Raw genomic sequence first — 22,181 nt, 5'->3', positions numbered from 1 at the left:
TGTTATCTTGTTTAAAAACTTGTCTATAAAAACAAGTTGTTTGCCTGCTTTCTACATAGTTGCATGGCATTTTACACGAGGTAAAGGGAGAGAAGGAAAGGAAGGCATGGGGGTTTACGACATAGTTTCTTAGAATAGTGTGATATATGTTATGACCAGCATAAACAAAAGAAATTCAATGGACTGAAGTAAGTGCAATATGTAATTACATTTTAAAGTGAGGGTTAATGCAGTAAGGATACAATGTCTGCAACTTATTGAATGTTTATTGGCTTCGGTGCTGGAAAAAATGATACATTAGAAAATTTAGATACAACTGTTTCAATGATGCTTATTGTGCATTAACGCTTCAAAAACAAATTGACGATGCTGCTTATTCCTTGTGAAAGCGTATATGCTACTGTAGAAAATTAATTACGATATGCGGGGTGATCCACCTTATGTCTGCCGGACTTTTTAAAAATCGCCTTTTGCGGGTAACATAATTCTAGTCCTTGAGCTGGATTATTCAGAGAGGCGGACATTACTTGCACGAGAAAACCGAAACACATATTGAAGTAATTAAAAAATCAGTATTTTCTAATTACCTTACGGCACATATTTCAATTTACGAATCGTAGCCGGTGAGCTTGCAAGGAGTGCAAGTGCGATTTCTGTCGCATGCGACCGAATCGATGAAAATCGCATCACGTGAAACAGGCTTCAGACGAAACCGACATTCCCTGCAGGTGAAGCAAAAGGAAATCGCCTTCGTTTCTTTCACGCAATAACGGTTGTTTCATTTTAATATTGAATTAATTACAAAAACACCGCGACAGCAAGCACAAATGGCACATTCTATTTTATTCTATTTTATCATTTTTGTTTTGTTAAAACAACCATCTGCCGAAGTTGGCGCCGAATTCGATAAGAAAACTATCGGTCGCTTTCTTACCATCAATTGACTAGGCGACTTGCGAAGGTGATGCAAGAACAAGTTACGAAGGCCGTTGTGAAAGTTGCGCTTTCAACCATACTGCCGATGATGTAGCACGTGTGGTACCGGAACGGCTTGATGTCGAAAACTCGAGACCAGAAAGAGGCGTGCGGTGCGAATACAAGCGGCAGGTCGATGCTCACTATTTATAATTTGGCCATCGCCCTAGAGACCTTGTGCTCGAGAATGTGAAAGTAATTAGCAGAAATGAAGGAGGCTAGACTGGGCGCCGTTTTCCTCGCGGCTCGTCCAAATAACCAAAATACGACTGATGTCGACTTATTTATTATCGTATTATTGAAACGCGACTTATGAAACAAAACTGGCATAAGAACTTTTTCCATAAAAAGTAAATTGAAACACGAGTGTAGTAAAATTCAGCACACTAGATAAAATATGGCGTGCGCGTTAACTGCGAGTAGCAGCACCGATCAATTGGTGCGTTTTGTGAAGGAGCCCTGGTACTGCCCAACAGTGCGTCTGTTGCTTGGAAGCGGCTTGCTCCCAAGTGGTCACTGATCGCCGTGTCCCAGCTGCAGAGCGAGGAGCTTGACCATCACCTGCTGGTGGACCAGGGCCTCGTTCTTGTCGCACAGCTGCGAGCAGAAAAGGGCACGACACGCGTAAAGAAAGCAGCAGTTGCTTTTTTTATCATTTAAATAAACCACGCTAGGCTGAACAGTAGTGCGGGAGAACCAATTCACGTCGTCCTTTCTTCGCTCGCATACACAATACAATAAACGCCGTTGCGATTCGCGTGGCGTTGGAGCGAGTACTTCCGTCTGCTACATTCGAGGTGCGTCCCACAGCGTCTGTCTTTATTTGCTCGCCAACCCTGTGCTGAATTTTTCTAGACAACAATCTATTTCTAAAGGATAGCATCGGTCGAATGTAGTGCGGGCTTTCACCGTGCATGGTTCTATACTCTACACTCCACCCGAATAATAAAGACAAAATATTTGGCAGAACATTAATTTAAAAGACCAGGGGAATGCTTGGTGAACAAACAAGAAATAAAACGGTGGCTACATATACCTTTTACAACATTTACGTTGATTCTATCACGCTAAAACTCCGCTTGTCAATTTTGTTCAAGACGCCAGAATTTCGCATTTCTTGACTCAAGCGTCTGGTAGCAGCACGAGGACTAACCTAACAATCAAGTCTGCCTTGGCCTTTTGTTTCTGTGAAAAGCTTCCCAAATATAAGCCAGCCGGTTTTGAGTCAACATTGTTTTTTATTGCGATAGCAATTATATGAACACTTCAACCGGATTTCTGCCGTCGGCGTCGCCGTCGCCGTGAGGTTCCCTATAGATAAAATCTTCGCCGCGCGCCGTATGCCCGAGTGGAAGCGTGCGGGGACGCGCGCTATCACGGAGAGCGAACGCACTCAATCTCCCACGCGCAAGCAAGGAAGCGGGAAGCCAGCGCCGGAGGGAGCGGGGGGGGGGCGCACTTCTACTCTGCCAGCAACCGCGCTCGTCGCTCGCTCGCACCGTCGCTTATCTCCACACGGCTCTGACCTTTATGCGTCGTGCATTCGCCGCTCAGTTTCCGTTGAAGCGATAGACCGCACGTACCTTCGCCCGCTGCGGCGTATGCGCTTGCTGCCAGCGTTTTGACAGTCGTTGTCTGCAGTCATTCAGTGTGATCTATTCATGTTTGTTTGTGCGCGCTCACACCACGCTTGTTCATTCAGTTAGTAATAGTCGGGCCACATTTTCCAACGCACGCTACACATGCAATGCTGCCCGGATCGGCAGTGCAGCGCTACAGGTGTGTCCCTTCGCACGCGCTGCCCACGGGAAGCTCTTCTCATCAACACCACCGTTTCACACGCGCCTTCTCGTGGTCATCGAGTCTCTCTTCATGTCGGTCTACTTACACCGCAGCACACCTGCTTACTTAATCAGCTCATGTTTACTACAATTCATATTGCTACCAAAGCCGCTCACCTTACTTTGTATGACATTGCTGTGTTGCTATCGCATTCATTGCTTCGCCCTTAGGGCGAAACTGTGACATTTTTTTTTAGGTGAACCGAGGCTTTCATTTGTCAAAGAACTGAAAGCTGGGCCACTTGATTCACAGTGAAAGACGCACGAAGGAGCCAGGGCGCTTATTTGCAAACTACCCGTGTATTTCGTTCTTTGTGCGAGCTGCAGTTTTACCGTGAAGCTTTCATTTTGATTCAGTACATGAATAAACCAGTGCTATCTCCCTTTTAATGTTACACATTCAAGGTTCAGTGATCTGCATCTTTATGTTGCTTTAGGAACACTTATGACAAGTCCGTATCGGGAACCTGACAGCTGCTCGGTCCAAGTTACTGGGCGATATATAAGGCCGCAGTCAAGCCAAAGCCTCAGTCGTCTGAGACTAAGTGAAAATTAAGGAAGTGAAAAGCAAGTTTGTTCTTAGAAGGCCTGTGGTGTCTTCTTCATTCGACGGTGCGAATAGTTTACACCAAGGTTGCGATGACAAAGTAATAACCGAATGTTTAAAACCTGATACAAAATGTTTACATGCTGAATTTCGAGCCATTTCCAGCTACTTCCGATAAGACGAAGAAGAGGTACATGGTTAGACGGAAGCAATACCGGGAAAGAAAATGATGGCGAGTGAACTAGTGCAATAAAAAATATAATTGTACAAGTGAATGTTGCGTGCAAGAAAGCTGGCAAATCAAGTACAGGGTAATTGAAACTGCAAATAGACAACATGAAGTCATAAAAATGAAAGAGCGAGAAACAGAGACGGTAAATTGAATGCAAATGATGGAGTCCATGATGAATGATGAATGCAAACAAAATCGTCCATGGAGGTTTCCAAATACAGCACCAAAGCAATTAAAGTAGCACTGCCAGATTTTTTGTCCTGTTTTTATTACTTTATTGGATAGCGCTAGACCCAGTAATTACTTTATGGAGTCTGAATTCCCTGAGAGCGCAGCAAATAAATAATTACGTTAGGTTTTAATACGACCATTTCATAGCGCACACTAAGCAGCGCGGCTTCGGAAGTGAATATCTATTCCGTTACCGAAGCCTGTTGTGGTGGCGTACACACACGTGACGCGTTCGTCGAAGTATGTACACTGCAGTGGCACATTCGATCCGTGACGCAGGTTGGTTTCGAAGCCAGCAGCCCAATGCGCTACCCATGCACCAGGGACCCAGGTATACGCAGCACGATGGCCCCCGGAAACTCCGTCAAGTACCCAAAGAATGCTAACGCATGACCTTTCTTATTACGTGGAATGAGTTCGACAAGATCTTTGTAAACATCGTCAAACGCATGCTGGAGAGCATAGACACTTGTTTGTAGTAGAATGGCCGTGGATTTCGGCTGTCGTGATGATTTTATGGCTTTGTAGCCCGACAGTTTTGCCGGCAGCCAGTCTCGTGGAGGACAATCACATCCGACGAATCCCGGGAGTTTATCAAGTGCTGGGGTGCTATGCAGGATGCGCCGAGTTTCTCGTTCGCACGAGTTTCACCCGAGTTTGCTCGATGGCAGTCAGTGAACGGAGATAGCAAGGAACGTGCAAGAACAGCAGGCAAAAAGAAATGTCGAGATAAAGCCGCGTATGACAACATGAGCGCACCCTGCGCGGCACAGTGATTCCGTGCTTCAAGCACAGAAGACTGCGCAGCAAAACGCGCCAGCGCCGCGTATTGTTATCAACGTATTATCACCATTTAGCAATACTGTGACGGCACCGCTGTCTATCTGCACACTTGTCGTGAGCCACTTGCCACGCCTTTCTAGGGCGCGTAAAGAGCGTGCCTCCTCTTTCGAGCATTATCTTTCTATCCTCCGTCGAATGCGAACAGGGCACATGCGGTGCACTGTTGCGCCTACACTTTACCTCAATCGATTACGTTAAAATACAACAAACAAAATAAGAAACACTTTATTTCTTGAAGTATTTGTTTTTCGTTTGGAATGCTATAAATGTTTGATGACAAACAGAGATCCAGCGAAGTATAAAATTTTGCACTTTTTTGCCGCGAGTGGCGACAGTGAGGTGAAAGCTTACAAGCGGATACATTGTAGAGGGTCGCACGCACGAGGGAGTTCATACGGTGAGCAGTCGCCAGGGGCGCTGCAGTGCTATCCTTGATAAGGTGCCTTGATGCTCGCGTGCATCGAAGCACTCTAATCCTTGATAAAGTCAGTCATGACAATGATCTTTCCATTCCCTGACTATTAGAGGAATCGCAACGCAGCCCTACGGCATGGTTGTTCACCGCAGGTGCTTCACTGAGGCGCTTTACCTTCATTGAGGCGCTTTAGATATAGCTTTACCAACTGAAACGACGGGAGCAACGGTTGTCACTGCAAAATGGCTGTGCGGTATTCTAGGGTCCGTAGTGACGCAGCACAGTGAAAATACGCCCGTTTATCTGCGTGCGGGAAGCCTCCGCGATGCATTGCAAAGAAGAGCGCGCTGCCCAGTGACACAATTCATCGCTTGTCATCGCTTGCCCAGTGAAGGTGACTCCATTCGCATGCATTCGCAGAGTTTGAGTGTGTTGTTCTCTCCAATGTGCTTCCCGATTGCCTCTGCTGCTGAGCTAACAGCGATCGCAGATGGATATACGTAACGACAGCGCAGCAATCGCATTTTGGCGGGTGATGGCTCCTGTGTGCAGTTAGGAAATTAAACTTCGAACGCAGGAAGGGGTTGCTATTAAGTGTGCTGTGCTTGTGATGAAGAAATGCCATCGCACTGGGTTTAAAAAAGCGAGCGTTTCTCGGCGCTGACCGTGTTTGCGACACTGCGGATCCGATACATCACCGATGACAGAGCAGCCATCTCAAACAACAGCTGCGATATCTTGACGTTGGAAAACACCACGCACTGCTCAGCATCGTCATCCACCACGGCTCATCGACGCCTTGCAAGCAGCTACACTGTCGTTCCGATAATTATTTGCTGTGCGCTACGTCGCTACAATGCAGACAATGAACCATGTTGTGGGGCCATCACAGCCTAAGAAGATAAATGCATAAGGAACGCGAAAGTCGCCGCTTTGTTTTTGATAGTGGTTCTCAGTACATCACCGTTGACAGTGTGCTGTCCGTATTTTCTGTCGGCGGTCAAGATTGTTGATGCCTCTCAGTTCTGCACCACGTCGCTGTTGCCGGAAAATAAGTTGGGCGTGGCCCAACCACCGTGGCGGGTGCGCGCACAAGAGTTACATGCCTCGCGTGGGGCGTGACGTATGGTTTTGATTGACACGCGAACTCGGGCCAAACTCGTACATCGCGAAACCCCCCTCGAGTTGAACTCGGGAACATGGTGGCGGCAGCAGCAGCCTATGTAATCGCATCCAGCGGCAGCAAGCGTCAATATGACCGTCTGGACCCGTTCACTATATACATGTCCGACGTAGAGTTTCAGCGTCATTTTTGCCTTTCCAAAACGTGAGTGTGCTGGCTGTGTGACGAGTTAGGCGAAGGCCGTCGTCTGCGGAGATAGGGTGGCGGGCAAATGATGCTTTCCCAGCGCAGACTGGTGTGACTAGGCTGTGGAGGAATAGTTCGTGCGATCGCTTCGGCTCTCTCCTGTTTCAAGCAAGCTCGTCCACAGCGACCCAGCCCCAGGCCAGGTCCGGCGTCGTCATCGGAGTAGTGGAGCACTTGCGAGCACCTGGGGTTCAACCCGGACCAACCAATCCGGTGCAACAGGTGCCGAAATCAGTTTTCGCAGGTACACGGTACCACTGCACTGCATGGGCAGAGAGGCGAAGGAAGTTACTGCGCCAACACGGACCGCCTCGGCCGTCCGAACGACCACCTCTCCAGGCGGCAAATGATTTGGCTCACGTAATGCGTGAGCAGAAGCGTAGACATATGGATGATGAAAGAGACCGTAGACTTGTTCCCTCTATCGGAGCGCGCCATCGCCGACTGGAGGAGCTACCCCCGTAAGGTCGCGAGGGACGAGCTGCTGGCGCGAGCTCCACTCGGTGGCCCCGGGAAGACAGCGCAAATTGACGAGTGCCTTCTTCGCGGCGAGCAAAAGTGCAATCGAGGCCGCCTAATGACGGGTGACAACGTTCCGCCGAGCCGCCAAAATTACGGTGGTGTTAAAGATGGTGGCCCATGGGTCTTCGGCATGGTCTGCGCGACCTGAGGGGTGCTGCTACTTTTCAAGGTCGACCGACGACAGGCGGCGACGCTAGGCGCCATTATTGCAGCCAATGTTCAACCGGGGACCATTATTCATAGTGACGAATTGGCCGCATACAACCGTATCCCAAATTTAGTTAATGCTAACGGGGCTATGCCTCTATCTGCATCGGGAGACAGTTAACCACAGCGTGCAGTTTGTCGAAACCAACACGGGCGTTCACACGCAAAAAATAGAAAGTTATTGTCAAAAAGTGAAGCGCCACCTCGTCAGCAGTGGGTACAGAGTAACTGCACTGATGCTGGAGTCCCACCTGGGATGAATGTGGTGGCACTCAACGGCCACGTGTGCTGCAGAGACCCTTTCTCGCGTTTGTTAGAAGCAACGGATCGCTCGGGCTACCCAGTATAAAGACTCTTTCCTGCGGTTGTTAGAAGCCATCGATCGGCGCTAGCCAGTATGAAGGTGCGTCACAATGTGAAAGAAAATAAAGCGTAGTTTTTTTATCCTTGCATGCGTGTTTTCTGACATTCCTGAGTGCTGACACGGTAAGCGCGCGGCAAACCACTTATGCGCTAGCCGACGCTCCCTTCGTCTCGGAGCCTTACTTTAGCGCGAGCAACGAGCGATCTGTTGAAAGCCCAGTGCAAAAATCAGGCGCACACCAATCTGTGCTCGGAAATGGGAGCGCAAGCACGTAGCGAGCCGCACCAATTCAATCCAGAGGAAAGAGAAAGAGCAACGAGCGATCTGTTCAAAGCCCAGTGCGAAAACCAATCGCACACCAATCTGTGCTCGGAAATGCTAGCGCGAGCACGTAGCGAGCCGCGCCAATCCAATCCAGAGGAAGAAAGAGGAGGGCGAGCGTGCCCTCGTGATATAACGCGAAACGATTAAACTACAAATTAGTCTAATACATATTCAGTGTACAACTTGTAAACTTTAAAACACCTATACCCTACGGTAATATGACTAATATCATTGTACTAAATGCATTTATTTGATAACTTGCTTGTGCCTCTAATGCACTCGGTGGAACGACAAAGAAATGAAAGAATGCACGACCATGCACCGACCGTATGATCACATGAGCCCCAGTTTGTCGACCGCCCATATGGCAACGTCCAAGGGATGACGGCCACCCAGAGTGAATCTAGATAAACCAATGAAACTGGAGGTGTGCCGACGGACAAACTTTGTCTTGTTACCATTAGTTCTTTCATCTTGGGGCGTCGCCAGAGCTCGTGAAGATCCCGAGTTTCGCCAAACTCGGGGCATCCTGCATAGCACCCCTGGCGACGCTCCCAAGATGAAAGAACTAATGGTAACAAGACAAAGTTTGTCCGTTGGCACGCCTCCCGTTTCATTGGCTTATCTAGGTTCACTCTGGGTGGCTATCATCTCTTGGTCGTTGCCATATGGGCGGTCGACAAACTGTGGCTCACGTGATCATACGGTCGGTGGATGGTCGTGCCTTCTTTCACTTGTTTGTCGTTCCACCGAGTGCATTACAGGCACAAGCAAGTTATAAAATAAATGCATTTAGTACAATAATATTAGTCATTTTAACCTGGTTTATAAGCATTCTAAAGTTTACAAGATGTACACTGAATGTGTATTAGGCTAATTTGTAGATTAATACGTTTCGCGTTATACCACGAGGGGACGCTAACCTTTCTTTTTTTTCCCCTCTTGATTGGATTGGCGCGGCTCAATACGTGCTTGCGCTAGCATTCCCGAGCACAGATTCGTGTGCGCTTGGTTTCCGCACTAAGCTTTCAACAGATCGCTCGCTGCTCCTTCTCTTTCCTCTGGATTGAATTGGTGCGGCTCGCTGCGTGCTTGCGCTCCCATTTCCGAGCACATAATGGTGTGCGGCTGGTTTTCGCACTGGTCTTTCAACAGATCTCTCGTTGCTCGCGCTACAGTAAGGGTGTGAGACGAAGTGAGCGTCGGCTAGCACAGAAGTGGTTTGCCGCACGCTTAGCGTGTAAGCACGCAGTAATGACGGAAATCAATGGGTCAGAAAACTACGGTTTATTTTCTTTTATATTGTGATGCACCTTCATACTAGCTAGCGCCGTGCGATGGCTTCTAACAACCGTAAGAAAGAGTCTTCACACTGGGTAGCCCCGAGCAATCCGTTGCTTCTAACAAACGCAAGAAAGTGTCTTTGCAGCGTACGTGGCCGTTGACTGCCATCACATCCATACCAGGTGGGACTGCAGCATTGGTGTAGTTACCCTGTACCCACCGCTGACGAGGTGGCGCTTCAGTTTTTGACAATAACATTCTATGTTTTTTTTTGCGTGTGAACGCCCGTGATGGGGTCCACAAAGTTCACGCTGTGGTTTACTGTCTCCCAATGCACATTGAGGCACAGCCCCGTTATCATCAACTAAATTTGGGATACAGTTGTATGTGGACAATTCGGTGCTATGAATAATGGTCCCGATTGAACATTGGCTGCAATAATTGCGCCTAGCGTCATCGCCTTTCGTCAGTCGACTGAAAAGTCGCAGCACCCCTCTGGTCGCGCAGACTATGCCGAAGATCCATGGGCCACCATCTTTAACACCGCCCTAATTTTAGCGGCTCGGTGAAACGTTGTCGCCCGTCATTAGGCGGCCTCGACTGTACTTTTGCTCGCCGCGAAGAAGGCACTCGTCAATTTGCGCTATCTTCCCGGGGCCACCGAGTGGAGGTCGCGCCAGCAGTTCGTCCCTCAAGACCTCACGGAGGTATTTCCTGCAGTCGGCGATGATGTGCTCGGACAGAGGAAACAAGTCGCCGGTCATCTCCTCCAACAGCCATATGGATACGCTTTTGCTCACGTAGTACGTGAGCCAAATCATTTGCCGCCTGGAGGGGTGGTCGTTCGGAGGGCCGAGGCGGACCGTGTTGGCGAAGTAACTTCTTTCGCCTCTCTGCCCGTGCAGTGCAGCGGTACCGTATAACTGCGAAAACTGCTTTCGACACCTGTTACACCAGAGGGCAGCCCGCCATCCATTCCGAGTCTTCCTATATAATGAGACCACTTCTCCTTCACAGGTTGGTTAGTCCGGGTTGAACCCCAGGTGCTCGCAGGTGCGCCAGTACTTCAATGACGACACCGGAACTGTCCTGGCGCTGGGGTGCGGTGGAAGAACAGCACTTGAAGCCGGAGGGAGCCGAAGCGATCGCACGAACTATTCCTCCACAGCCTAGTCACACCAATCTGTGCTGGGAAAGCACAATTTGCCCGCCACGCTGTTTCCGCAGACGAGGGCCTTCGCCTAACTCGTCACACAGCCAGCGCACTCAAATTTTGGAAAGGCAAAAAATGACGCTGAAACTCTACGTCGGACATGTAGGTGAACGGGTCCAGACGGTCATATTCACGCTTGCTGCCGCTGTATGCGATGGCACATGCTGCTGCTGCCGCCACCATGTTCCCGAATTCAACTCAAGGGAGCCTTCGCAATGCACGAGTTTGGCACGAGTTCGCGTGTCAATCAAAACCATAGGTCACGCCCCGTGAGAGGCATGTAACTCTTGTACGCGCGCCCACCATGGTTGGGCCACGCCCAACTTATTTTCCGGCAACAGCGACGTGGTGCGGAACTGAGAGGCATCAACAATCTTGACCGCCGACACAAAAAATACGCACAGCACACTGTCATCGGTGATGTACTGAGAACCACTATCAAAAACAAAGCGGCGACGTTCGCTGGCTTATGCATCTATCTTCTTAGGTAGTGATGGCCCCACAACATGGTTCATTGTCTGCATTGTAGCGACGTAGCGCACAGCAAATAATTATTGGCACGACACTGTAGCTGCTTGCAAGGCGTCGATGTGCCATGGTGGATGACGATGCTGAGCAGTGCGTAGTGTTTTCCAACGTCAAGATATCGCAGCTGTTGTTTGAGATGGCTGCTCTGTCATCGGTGATGTACCGGACCCGCAGTGTCGCAAATACGGTCAGCGCCGAGAAACGCTCGCTTTTTTAAACCCAGTGCGATGGCATTTCTTCATCACAAGCACAGCACACTTAATAGCAACCCCTTCCTGCGTTCGAAGTCTAATTTCCTAACTGCACACAGGAGCCACCACCCGCCAAAATGCGATTGCTGCGCTGTCGTTACTATATCCATCTGCGATCGCTGTTAGCTCAGCAGCAGAGGCAATCGGGAAGCACATTGGAGAGAACAACACACTCAAACTCTGCGAATGCATGCGAATGGAGTCACCTTCACTGGGCAAGCGATGACAAGCGATGAATTGTGTCACTGGGCAGCGCGCTCTTCTTTGCAATGCATCGCGAAGGCTTCGCGCACGCAGATAAACGGGCGCATTTTCACTGTGCTGCGTCACTACGGACCCTAGAATACCGCATAGCCGTTTTGCAGTGACAGTCGCTGCTCCCGTCTTTATGGCTAGAGTGTCGTTTCAGTTGGTAAAGCGGCGGCCTTAATAGCCGCCTCAGTGAAGCACCTGCGGTGAACAATCCATGCCGCAGCGCTGCGTTGCCATTCCCCCAATAGACAGGGAATTGAAAGATCATTGTCATGACTGACTTTATGAAGGATAGCACTGCAGCGCCCCTGGCGACTGCTCACCGTATGAACTCCCTCGTGCGTGCGACCCTCTAAAATGTATCCGCTTGTATAGCTTTCGCCTCACTGTCGCCACTCGCTGCAAAAAAGTGCAAAATTTATTAATTCGCTCGATCTCTGTTTGCCATCAAACATTTATAGCATTCCAAACGAAAAACCGATACTTTACGAAGTAAAATGTTCGTTATTTTATTTGTTGTATTTTAATGTATTCGATTGAGGGAAACTGTAGGTGCAAGAATGCACAGCATGTGCTCAGTTCGCATTCGACGGGGGATAGAAAGATAATGCCCGAAAGAGGAGGCACGCCCTTGACGCACCCGAGAAAGGCGTGACAAGTGGCTCACGACAAGTGTGCAGATAGACAGCGGGACAGTGACGGTATTGCTGAATTGCGATAATACGTTGATAACAATACGCGGCGCTGGCGCGTTTTGTTGCGCAGTCATCTGTGCTTGAAGCGCGGAGCACTGTGCCGCGCAGGGTGCGCTCATGTTGTCATACGCGGCTTTATCTCGACACTTATTTTTGCCTGCTGTTTTTGCACGTTCCTTGCTATCTCCGTTCACTGACTGCCATCGAGCAAACTCGGGTAAAACTCGTGCGAACGAGAAACTCGGCGCATCCTGCATAGCACCCCAGGAGGTGTTCCTATTTCCGGCGACATCCCCGGCTGTACCATCGCCAGACGTTGGGCTCGGCGCCTTGCAGTGGCGTAGCCAGAAATTTTGTTCGGGGGGGGGGGGGGGGGCCGGGGCTCAGGTTGCAGCGCGGCCTCCTCCTTATAGAAGTTGTCGAGGCATCAAATAAATGAATAATAACTGCATTGCCATTGACAATGCCATTGTATATTAGATGCTGCAAACGAATTACTGAACGCTACGCACTGTGAAGATAAGTAAAATATGTATTTTTGCCTAAAACAATATGTTCGTATGTCCCAAAAATTGTGGCAGAAATAGCTGATATCAATGCTTCCGCTTTTTTTGTCTATTTAATAAGTAAAGAACATATCACGCGAACTTTAGAACTATATCAGTTCGAAACCAGCAAAGCAGTGCATGCAGCTGATATGAAAAACGTAAAGGCCGTAATATGAACAAGTTGAGGACAAATATTTTGAGGAATCTTTGTCATTCAAAAACCTTGTTTACATTTTTGTATATATGCAAGGGCCAGTAAAAAACCTCAATGACGCTGTCCTTCGTTGCAATGGATTGCGCAGGAGCAGATGTTACCGGTCGTACATTGTAATTGCACCGAAATTATAGTCGCAACAGTGAGTACATATAAAAGGTAGGAGTTCTGCAAAATATACATTAGAAATGCGAAGATAGAATGGAATATACACATGCGAAGATAAAGGGCAAGAAAGCGTCGCTGGAAACCAAGTTCACTGCTTGTATACACAAAACCTCGCAACAAGATATTTAAATATACGAATAAATCTGCAATAAATCTACGTATCTAAAGGAAACGTCACTGTATATAATGCGTCAAACAAGATAAATAAACATGTTGCGCAGTCACAGATGGTAAACTTCATGCATACGAGTATAAAGACAGACGATCCAGGCAGGAACAAAACTATGATACCAGAATTCGTGATATGCATTTGGGCCATGCTACGGTCGCGACAGCACCATGTGGCTAGAATAATAGAAAAATAATGCAGAAATCAATACGAAAATGCGTATTTTAACTGCCTGCACAGCGGCAACGATTATTCTGCACCCAAAATAAAAGAAGGGTATTGCTTCGTTTAAAAAAAGAAGTAAAAGCAGGTAGCTAAACAGGAAAGAAAAGGACAAACGAAAGCCACATATGATGCTGCAAGTTGATTTACCCAACATCCGAGTGCGATTTTGGGAAACGCCGCATGTGCCGGGCTTTCAGTGAGCAAAGTCGGTCGAAATTGGTTATTGATGTCCCCGTAATTTTAGTATTCGCATGATAATTTTGATAACCATGCTGTTACAATAAACGGTGAAAATTTCTGTGATTTTAAAAGCTAATGAACAGTCATGCGTTTTCATAATTATTATAATAGTAATTATTATTATTATTTTATAATTATTATGATAATTATAGGAACGTGAAGGAACAGATATTTTTACATGCATTTATTTTTGCTGCTTCGCTATCTAAACGATAAACTTCACTCGGCGGGGAAGTTTAGCGAAGCGTTCAGTAACTTCGGACACGTTGATGGCGACGTCTCTGTGGGCGTATAGAAGCGCCAGCATAACCATGCGTTCCTCAGACATTGTAGAGCGCAAGTGATGTTTTAGTAATCTCATGTTTGAAATTCTCTCTGCGCTGGCAGTGGCACTGGAAGGGTGACTATATAATCTGCAGCAGTTTGTACACATGTACAGGGTCGTCCACTCTTAGTACGAACACGGCGCCGCGTGGCCGCGCTCCGCGGAGCGCCAGCGCACACTTCGAAGCTAAGCGGCGCAGGCGCACAGGGGCTTGGAGGTGGGGCTTCGTGTCGTCTGCTAAAGTGCGCGAGCGCGCTGTGCTTTAGCAGACAACAGGCGGCACATACACGGCTCGCTCGCGCGCTTTAGCAGACGACACAAAGCCCCGCCTTCAAGCCCCTGTGCGCCTGCGCCGCTTAGCTTAGATGCGCGGCCGCGCCGTGTGCGCTGGCGCTCCGCGGAGCGCGGCCACACGGCGCCGTGTTCGTACTTAGAGTGGACGACCCTGTACATGTAACCTGCAGTCTCAATGAGAGAGGGCATCTATTCCTGTGCTAAAACCTAAACGCACTTCTTCGATATCGTTTGCTCAGCACCACGCTCGACAAGATAGACAGCCGTCCCCTCACCGAAGCCAGAATTCTTGGTCCCTGGTCCCAGCCGACTTCGGAACGAACTGCTTTAAAAGCGCTAGTACGCTTTTTAAAAGAAACAGGACTTAGTGAAAAACTATAGAATGTGCGGACTGATACGTTTCTTTTTCTTTTCTTTTTAATCTTCTCTTGTTTTCTATTTTTTTCAGCCCTTACCCCATCCCCGTGTGCAGGGTAGCCAACCGGACACTTAACCTGGTTAACCTCTCTGCCTTTCACCTCTTATTTTCTTTCCTTCCTTCCTTTCTTCATTCGATATCGTTGACATCTTTGTTTAGGTACCTTATACAAACAGTAAGCTGTTCGAATCCAGCAATATCCGTCGTTTCGTCAGCAAGTACGGAGAAGCAGCCTGCAGTGTTCACTTTTGCATCTAGGCTTTCTTTGATCATTTCACCACAAATTCCTATAATTTGGTTTTGTACATCTGGTTTAAATACGAGGCATTACTGGGGCAACTTTCCAAATGGTTCATCAGATATGTATCTCCACAATCAGCTCGCATGCGAAGAAGCGCTCTGGAAATACCAGTATTTTCAGCGGGGGCTGTGTTTAAATCCATAGGACCAGTGTCCTATCTCCACGGAGAGCCAGACCTTGCCACCCGCAAAAAAGAACTGTCTCAAATTTAATAGGCGGTGAACTTTCTTAGGTTTTCTCTTATTTTACTTTTCCCTGCCTTGCTCCAGCTGATCGATCACATTTGGCGTGCTTCCTGAAGATGTTTATAGAAAATTATCAGATGCCAGCTGGCAACTGACAGTCACGGTGATATTTAATATTTTCGTGTGTGTGGAAGATTGCGAGCGCGTGCTTCCATTTCTGGAACGGCTTGGATACGCGCGTTCGAGTGCGCGCATATTCTCCCAAGTTTATCAAAACATGAAACCCACAAAGTTCCAGAATTAAAAATCAGAAGCACGCCTTTGGAAGTGTCAGTGCACCTTTCGCGTTAAAAGTTTATGAGAACTTCATACCCATCAAGTTTCGAAATTTAAATCAATGCGCTCCGTAGATTCCGGGGCCGCTGGAAGATGCCGCGACGCGCCCGCTCGCTATCGAAAAGCCGTTGAAACTTTGTGCTCGGCTGGGGCTCCTTACGTTATGCTACTCCAGGTGCATGGGCGTTGCCACAAAATCCAGCCCGAGTTCGCAATTTTGGCGCCAAAATGTCTTTTAGAGCGTCAAAAAGACACTGTAGACAAAATCCAGAATTATTCCCGGCACCGGTGGTTGTTTTGGTCGACGGTGCACGACAGCACGAAAAAATGTCGGGGTGGGGGGTGGGGCTGAAGCCCCATCAGCCCCCCCCCCCCCCCCCCCCCCCCCTGGCTACGCGCCTGGTGCCTTGTTGTTGGGAATTGGAGTGCGGAGCGTTCCCTTCTAGGTCGGGGACGGTGGGGGTTACAGAGAGTGTGGTAATCTCATACCGGGGACGGTATGAGATTGCACCCTCTCATATGGTGTAATCGAGGGTGAGCCAGGTGGCGCTTGGAATACTGCCGATTCGAGCCTCGATCGTAGCCCGAAATTTGAGGTTAATAACTTTTTGATGCAATCTATGGAGACGGAGGTTTACTTGTTGTAGTTGCTGAATGACATGTTGCATATGTTCCTTCATCGGCTTTTGCAACTCTTGTATTTGCTGCAGCTGCTGTTCAACATGCGTCGCTACGCTCGTACTGAGGGCCTCAAGTTTCTCGAGCCGCTTTGAAGACTGTAGCGCTTGCTTTCGAAACTACGGGTCACCAATTATGTGGAGGATGATTATATGGTCACATTGAACTGTTTAACTGTTTATTATAATAGGTATACATCACTACGTGGCAGAAGCCCAGCGAGCGCGTCTGTTCCTTTCGGAAAACGTCTGGTCTGCTCTCCGCGTGCGCGCGTAACATGACCCAATGTTTATTTTACCCGCGCCCTCCGGCGGCATACCGGGGCCACTCATGGTTGCAGAGGTTGAAGGCGAAACCGAAACTCGCTAAACCGAAACTGTGTGCTCCCACACGTGCTTCCTGGAGCAATAAGAAACGTTTGAAACAAAGAACGCGCTAGCCACAAATTTCATGTCTCAACCCCTTTAAATATATTGTTCCACAGTCATTTATTCAGGTTTGTGTTGAAATGTACAAAATGTGGCTACCCAATTATGGCCAAGATCGCCAGCAGCATCGGCAAAATATGATGCAGATCCAATGCACTTGCTGTAACCGACACGAGGCGAAGCTTTCACGCAACGGTCAATTCAATTCTATAAAACTAACTGCAATGTGTACAATTACCTTTATTTTCATCCGTTTCGACACGGACTTCTATGCAATGTTTGCTTATGCAATGCACAAGTCACAACTGTAATGTTAACCCGCCGCGGTGGCTTAGCGGCTATGGGGTTGTGCTGCTAAGTACGAGGTCGCGGGTTCAAATCCCGGCTGCGGCGGCCGCATTTCGATGGGGGCTAAATGCAAAAACGCAAGTGAACTGCGGAGACTCATAATCAAATCGTCGTTTCGGCACGTAAAACCCCAGAATTCAATTCAACTTTAATGTCATGTAATGTATACATAGCTCGGTGAACTCACTCAAACGTCAGCTCTATAAGACTTGGACCGACCCGTGAGGCTGAGTTCGTGTGAGCTAAGCTGAGTAGAATTTTGGGGAGTCTGCACCCACGTCCCATTGAATCACACCATGGAATAAAATAGCTAGCAGCTGCAGCTCACAATCATACAAAAAGAAGATTCAGACATACAAACGTCATGCTGTCTTTGTATATCTTGCAAGTTGCACGATACTTATTTTATAGAGGTGATACTGATGGGATACGGTTATGAGTTTATGCAGTAATACATGTAATTGCGAACTGATTAGCAACTTTGCCTCTGTCTTGCTGGGCACGGCCTCGTGATGCGTCGTACACTTGATTAGCTGTAGATGTGCAAGAACCATCCGCACTTGGAAAGGTGCTATCCTTCGCAGGAAGGGATGTAACCGGCTCACTTGACTGCACAATTTTCATTTGCTTTTGTTTAATGTGTTATCTACGGTTTATAAAAACAAGGTGTTTGCCGCATGTGTTTTAAAGGAGGTAGCGAGAGATCGAGAAGCAACGTTTACGGCGAAGCAGTTTCTTAGAATATGTTACGACCAGCATAAACAAAAGAAGTTCAATGCACTGAATTTAGTAAGCACAATAAGCAATTCCCTTTTAACGTGAGGGTTAATACAGGTAAGGATACAAAGTCTGCAACACATTGAAGGCTCATTGATTTCTGTGTAGGAAAAATACCTGAGAAAAAAGAGATAAAAGTGTTTAAAAGATGCTTATCGCGCATTAACGCTTCGAAAGCAAATTGACGATGCTATTTTATTACTACTCAAAGCATCTGGGCGAGGAGCTTGATAAGCAGTCACGTTTCGCAGCGGAACCTCGAAATGAGACCGGGAAGAATAGGTGCGACTTCAACTGACTGTACGACAGAGCGCGAAACGTCGGATGCCATTTGACCGGAGTTGCATATTCTTGAAATTGCTCCATCCGTACCGCGCTACAACTATGGCGTTTTCCAATATCGCGAGTAGCTTGTACAACCAGAAAATTGAGACGACATTCGAAGGTCGTCTCCTCGTAGTATTTACAACTTCCTACGCGAGTGAATAACGAAAATGCACGCAAAAATACGTACTATCAGCACCCGAATCCAACTTGGAAAAAAAAGAAGAAATAAAAACGGAGGACCCTTTAAAGGGCCCCTAAACCACCTCAGATATTTTTTGCACATTTCAAGTAAACATGCGCATCGAGTTAGAACGCCGTCACGATCAACGATGCCAAACGCTGCAGCGCTATGCGCCCCGCGGGCGCGCCACAAAATTAAAAAAAAAAAAAAAAAAAAAAAAAAAAAACAATGCCGTCCTGCTCTCCTGGCCTTTCCGGTATCCCCAGCGGTCGTCACGATGTCACCAGGGTGAATTTGGTGATGTCAGCGTCGGTGACGATGCCCATTGGTCGAACAACAACCTACGACTTCCGGTTTGTCTGCTAGCAGGTACGCGCGCTCCCTGTTCTTCCTCGTCGTGTTGCTCGCTTGTGCGCCCTTGCGAATCGGTAATTACAGCCCGCAAGGCAAGTGCCAAATCGCTCGCGTTCCAACACAGTCGTGCTTAGCGGTCTGATTAGCTGTGCGAACAGAGTCCGACGGTGTTGGCCTTTCTACACGTGCGCGCAACACAGGGTCACGCTTCGTATGAACACGGGCCGGAACCGCAGCAACAGCCGGTAGCCGAGAAGCGCCGAGTTCACGTCCCCGTTACCGGCACGGTAACTCGTCGCATGCCGTTTGCCATTCGCGGGCTGCCGTTCGATGGCGGTTTTTCTCGCGAACGGCGAGATTTCCTTGCCGTAGAGAGAATGAGACCGGGACCCATTTATGCGGTAGCCTCACCGCCACCGCCGCCGATCGCTCGACGGCGCCGATATCGTCGCTAGGCCTTTTCCTGCTCACTTCAAAGCTAAAGCGGACGGCGCTTCGGAATGAATTACCGACGGTCACAAGCCGCAATATTTTCTTACCGTTGTTATCGCTCTTCGCAATAATTGTACACGAAGAAGAAAACACGCTTATATTATCGGCGCCGTCGGCTGCGATGCGAGCGCCGCCGAGCCGGTCGTCTCGCGTCGGTATAGCCGTGCACAGCAGCTGAGCTCGACAAGTATCGGAGCTCTCGAGTTCATGTTTAACGTTTGACAGTGGATATCGTTCTTCATAAAATGTACAATTTTCGCATCACTTTATCTAGGGAAAATTATTTTGCTTGGAACAGAAGCTGCAGCCGATGTTTTCGTCGCCGGTGGCGGAGGCGTGCAGCTTCGCAGTCGTCGATTGGCCCGTTGATCGTTCTGCGGGTGGTGCGCCGGCCGAACTATGCCGTCTACTTTCGACACCTCTCGCGCGGTAGACGTTCTAGGGCACGGGAGGCCGGTTCGCCGTCGGTATATTTGCCGCTAGCGTGGACGTGCCTTAACCGGAAGTGGGCAGTGTTTTGAGAAGCGCGTTGGCGATGACGTATGTCACGTGACATTTGGAGCAGCACTCGGCGAGGAGGGGAGACCAGCCGACGAGGAGAGTAGCGAAGGAAAGACCGAAACGAGGGAGGGCCGTTTTTCGATCATCAAACGCGTTAACTCCGCTATTACGGCACCATTTCGAAAAATTCTCGCGGCTACGTGTTCGTTCTAGACTCGTGCACAACTGCAACACCACAACTAAATTTCTACCTCTGGCTGGTTAGGGGCCCTTTAAGCTTCGCCTTTAAAAGTAGAACGCGATAGCGTTATCGCGTCCCGTTCGCATCACATTTTTCTTTATGAGTATAGGCTTCATTGCAACACACAACGTGGCATAGCCAGCTTACAAAGACCAAGCTTACACCGATCCCCTTAAAGTCGGCTTCTCTTTTAAACACAAATGCACCGCTGGGAAGACATTTTTCCAGGGGCAATATACGCTGTATTATATAAACATTTGAAGGTACTAGGACCTTTTTTATTATTTTATTGATTGTTTGCTGTGGCCCCGAGGCGCGCGCGCGTGACCAAAACCTATTAGGCAGGCTAAGTTACAGTTTGACTTGCCGAGGAGGCGAGCGCCATCTGGATGGTGTTCTTGCAAGTAATCTACCTGGGCCCACCGCTGTTTAAGGTAGAAATGCTGAAAGAGGGGTTTGTGTTTGAGTTTCCTCGTAACATAATTATGTTTTCTCGTACATTCAAATTACAATCCGACGCTATCATATCTGTAGGTTGTAGTTAAGTCGTACTTTTTTTCTGACGGATTTTACTTTGAGAAATTAAGTTTTCTTCACTAACACCCCTGCTCTACGGGGAGGGCCTGCGTGGTGGGGGTGGTTCGGGATGGTTTTCTTCGCCACGGACGCCGGCGCTTACGCCGACACCGACGCCGGCGCCGGATTTTCTGCGACACGGGGCCCTTAACGCTATCGCGGTAACAGCATCGCTCCTGATTAGCAACGTAGCGCGTCCACAAATGCATAAAAATCACAGAACCGAATCTGACTTGGGAGTTGGTTATCTGCCCTGATCGCGTGTCGGTGGTGATGGTACGTACCGATTGCGCAATCCACAGCTCCACTGAATGAGTTGTACTGCTCAAGGCTTGTTGAACCAATGTATATATAGAGCATCTATAAACGCTGTGTTGAACGACCGACGCCATTTCCGAAAAGAAACCGCGAAATAGCTCTCGCGGGTCGCGGCGCTATTTCAACGAAAAATCGCAGCGATCGGTGCGACCAACAGCCGCAGAGGTGTCGACACGTGCGATTTCCGTCGCATATGCGTCGCACTTGAAAATCGCATGATGTGAAACAGGGTACTTGACGCACTTTCCAGGGCCGTGTAAAGCCGTATTTCCGCCAACTATCCGTAGTCTGATGGGTTGGTGAGGGAACAGGGTTCGACCATCTTGGCCAACTAGGGGCCGTATTCTGAAACGTTCCCCTAGGCGAAATTTCTTTTTTCGCTTTCAGGGTGCGCGCTGATTGGCTGGTTGAGCAAAATTGAATGACGTCGGGCTCAACCACCCAATCAGCTCATCCAATTTTGCTAAAACAGCCAATCAGCGCACGACTGAAAGCGCAAAAAGAAATTTCGCCTAGGGGAACGTTTCAGAATACGGCCCTAGGCATGTGCGTTTGTCCCGCTCGACAACAAAGGTCCTCCAAGTGCTGCGCAGAATTCAAGCCCCGCAACGCGCTGACGCAGTGGGAGGAGCCCATCTGCACATCGTCGGTGCTGCACTCACGTTCTCCACGAGGTCGTCGACGAGGCTCCTGTCGGGCTTCTTGGTGAGCAGCGTTCCGAGCAGGTCCCTGCGCGACTGCATCTGGGCGAGGCGGCGCGTGAGCGTGCGGTTCCTGGCCAGCTGCACCTCGAACGCCTCGCGGTATATGTCCGCTGTCTTGGCGCTGTCGCGCGCCTCGGCCTCGGCCCGCTTGGCGCGCTCGGCGAGCTGCGCCAGCTGCCGCTGCTTGTGGGCAGCCGCGTGCGCGCAGCGGCAGGGCTCCTGGCGAGGACCGCGGCACGCGCACGCCGCCAGTGCGGCCAGCTCGAGCGGCGACCGGGGGCTCGCCGCGGGCTGCAGGTACACGTCGCGCTCCTTGACGTCGCTCAGCGCCAGCAGCTCGTCGCGTTCGCGGCGCAGCACTGTGCACACCCACGAAAACATGACTCGTATGTAAACACAGCACGCGTGCAATGTCAATCTCGCTTCGAACCTTTCTCAGGTAACAGGAAGAAAACGTCACCACTGACGACCCTCCGCCTCGAACACACGTGCAGGAGAGCGCTTCGTCGCCGCGGGAGAACCATCGCGACGAAAACCACTTTCAGCCAACCAAAACGAGGAGAGTTTGACTCTCGAAAATGTTAGCATGATAAATTTTAAGTTTACGACAACGCCTCCATTGTGCCTTCGTCTCTCTCTCTCTCTCCCTCTCTATATACATACATACATACATACATACATACATACATACATACATACATACATACATACATACATACATACATACATACATACATACA

The 22,181-nt window shown here is 49.0% G+C and overlaps 1 protein-coding gene across 1 annotated transcript in view; it reads right to left on the bottom strand.

The window, feature by feature from the left end:
- Positions 1 to 248: 248 nt before the first annotated feature.
- LOC119456331 (coiled-coil domain-containing protein 125-like) overlaps positions 249 to 22,181 on the bottom strand; it is a 260,423-nt gene continuing 238,490 nt past the window's right edge. The window contains exons 5-6 of the mRNA XM_037718042.2: positions 21,400 to 21,800; positions 249 to 1,572 (exon numbers count right to left, since the gene is read on the bottom strand). Of these exons, the coding sequence (XP_037573970.1) occupies positions 1,489 to 1,572; positions 21,400 to 21,800 (485 nt within the window). The 3' untranslated portion in view covers positions 249 to 1,488. The remainder of the gene's footprint in view (positions 1,573 to 21,399; positions 21,801 to 22,181) is intronic.

Source organism: Dermacentor silvarum, chromosome 1 (assembly GCF_013339745.2).
Source record: "Dermacentor silvarum isolate Dsil-2018 chromosome 1, BIME_Dsil_1.4, whole genome shotgun sequence".
Taxonomy (NCBI): Eukaryota; Metazoa; Arthropoda; class Arachnida; order Ixodida; family Ixodidae; genus Dermacentor; species Dermacentor silvarum.
The sequence above is the reverse complement of the archived record's forward strand: the minus strand, read 5'-3'. Positions and strand labels throughout refer to the sequence as shown.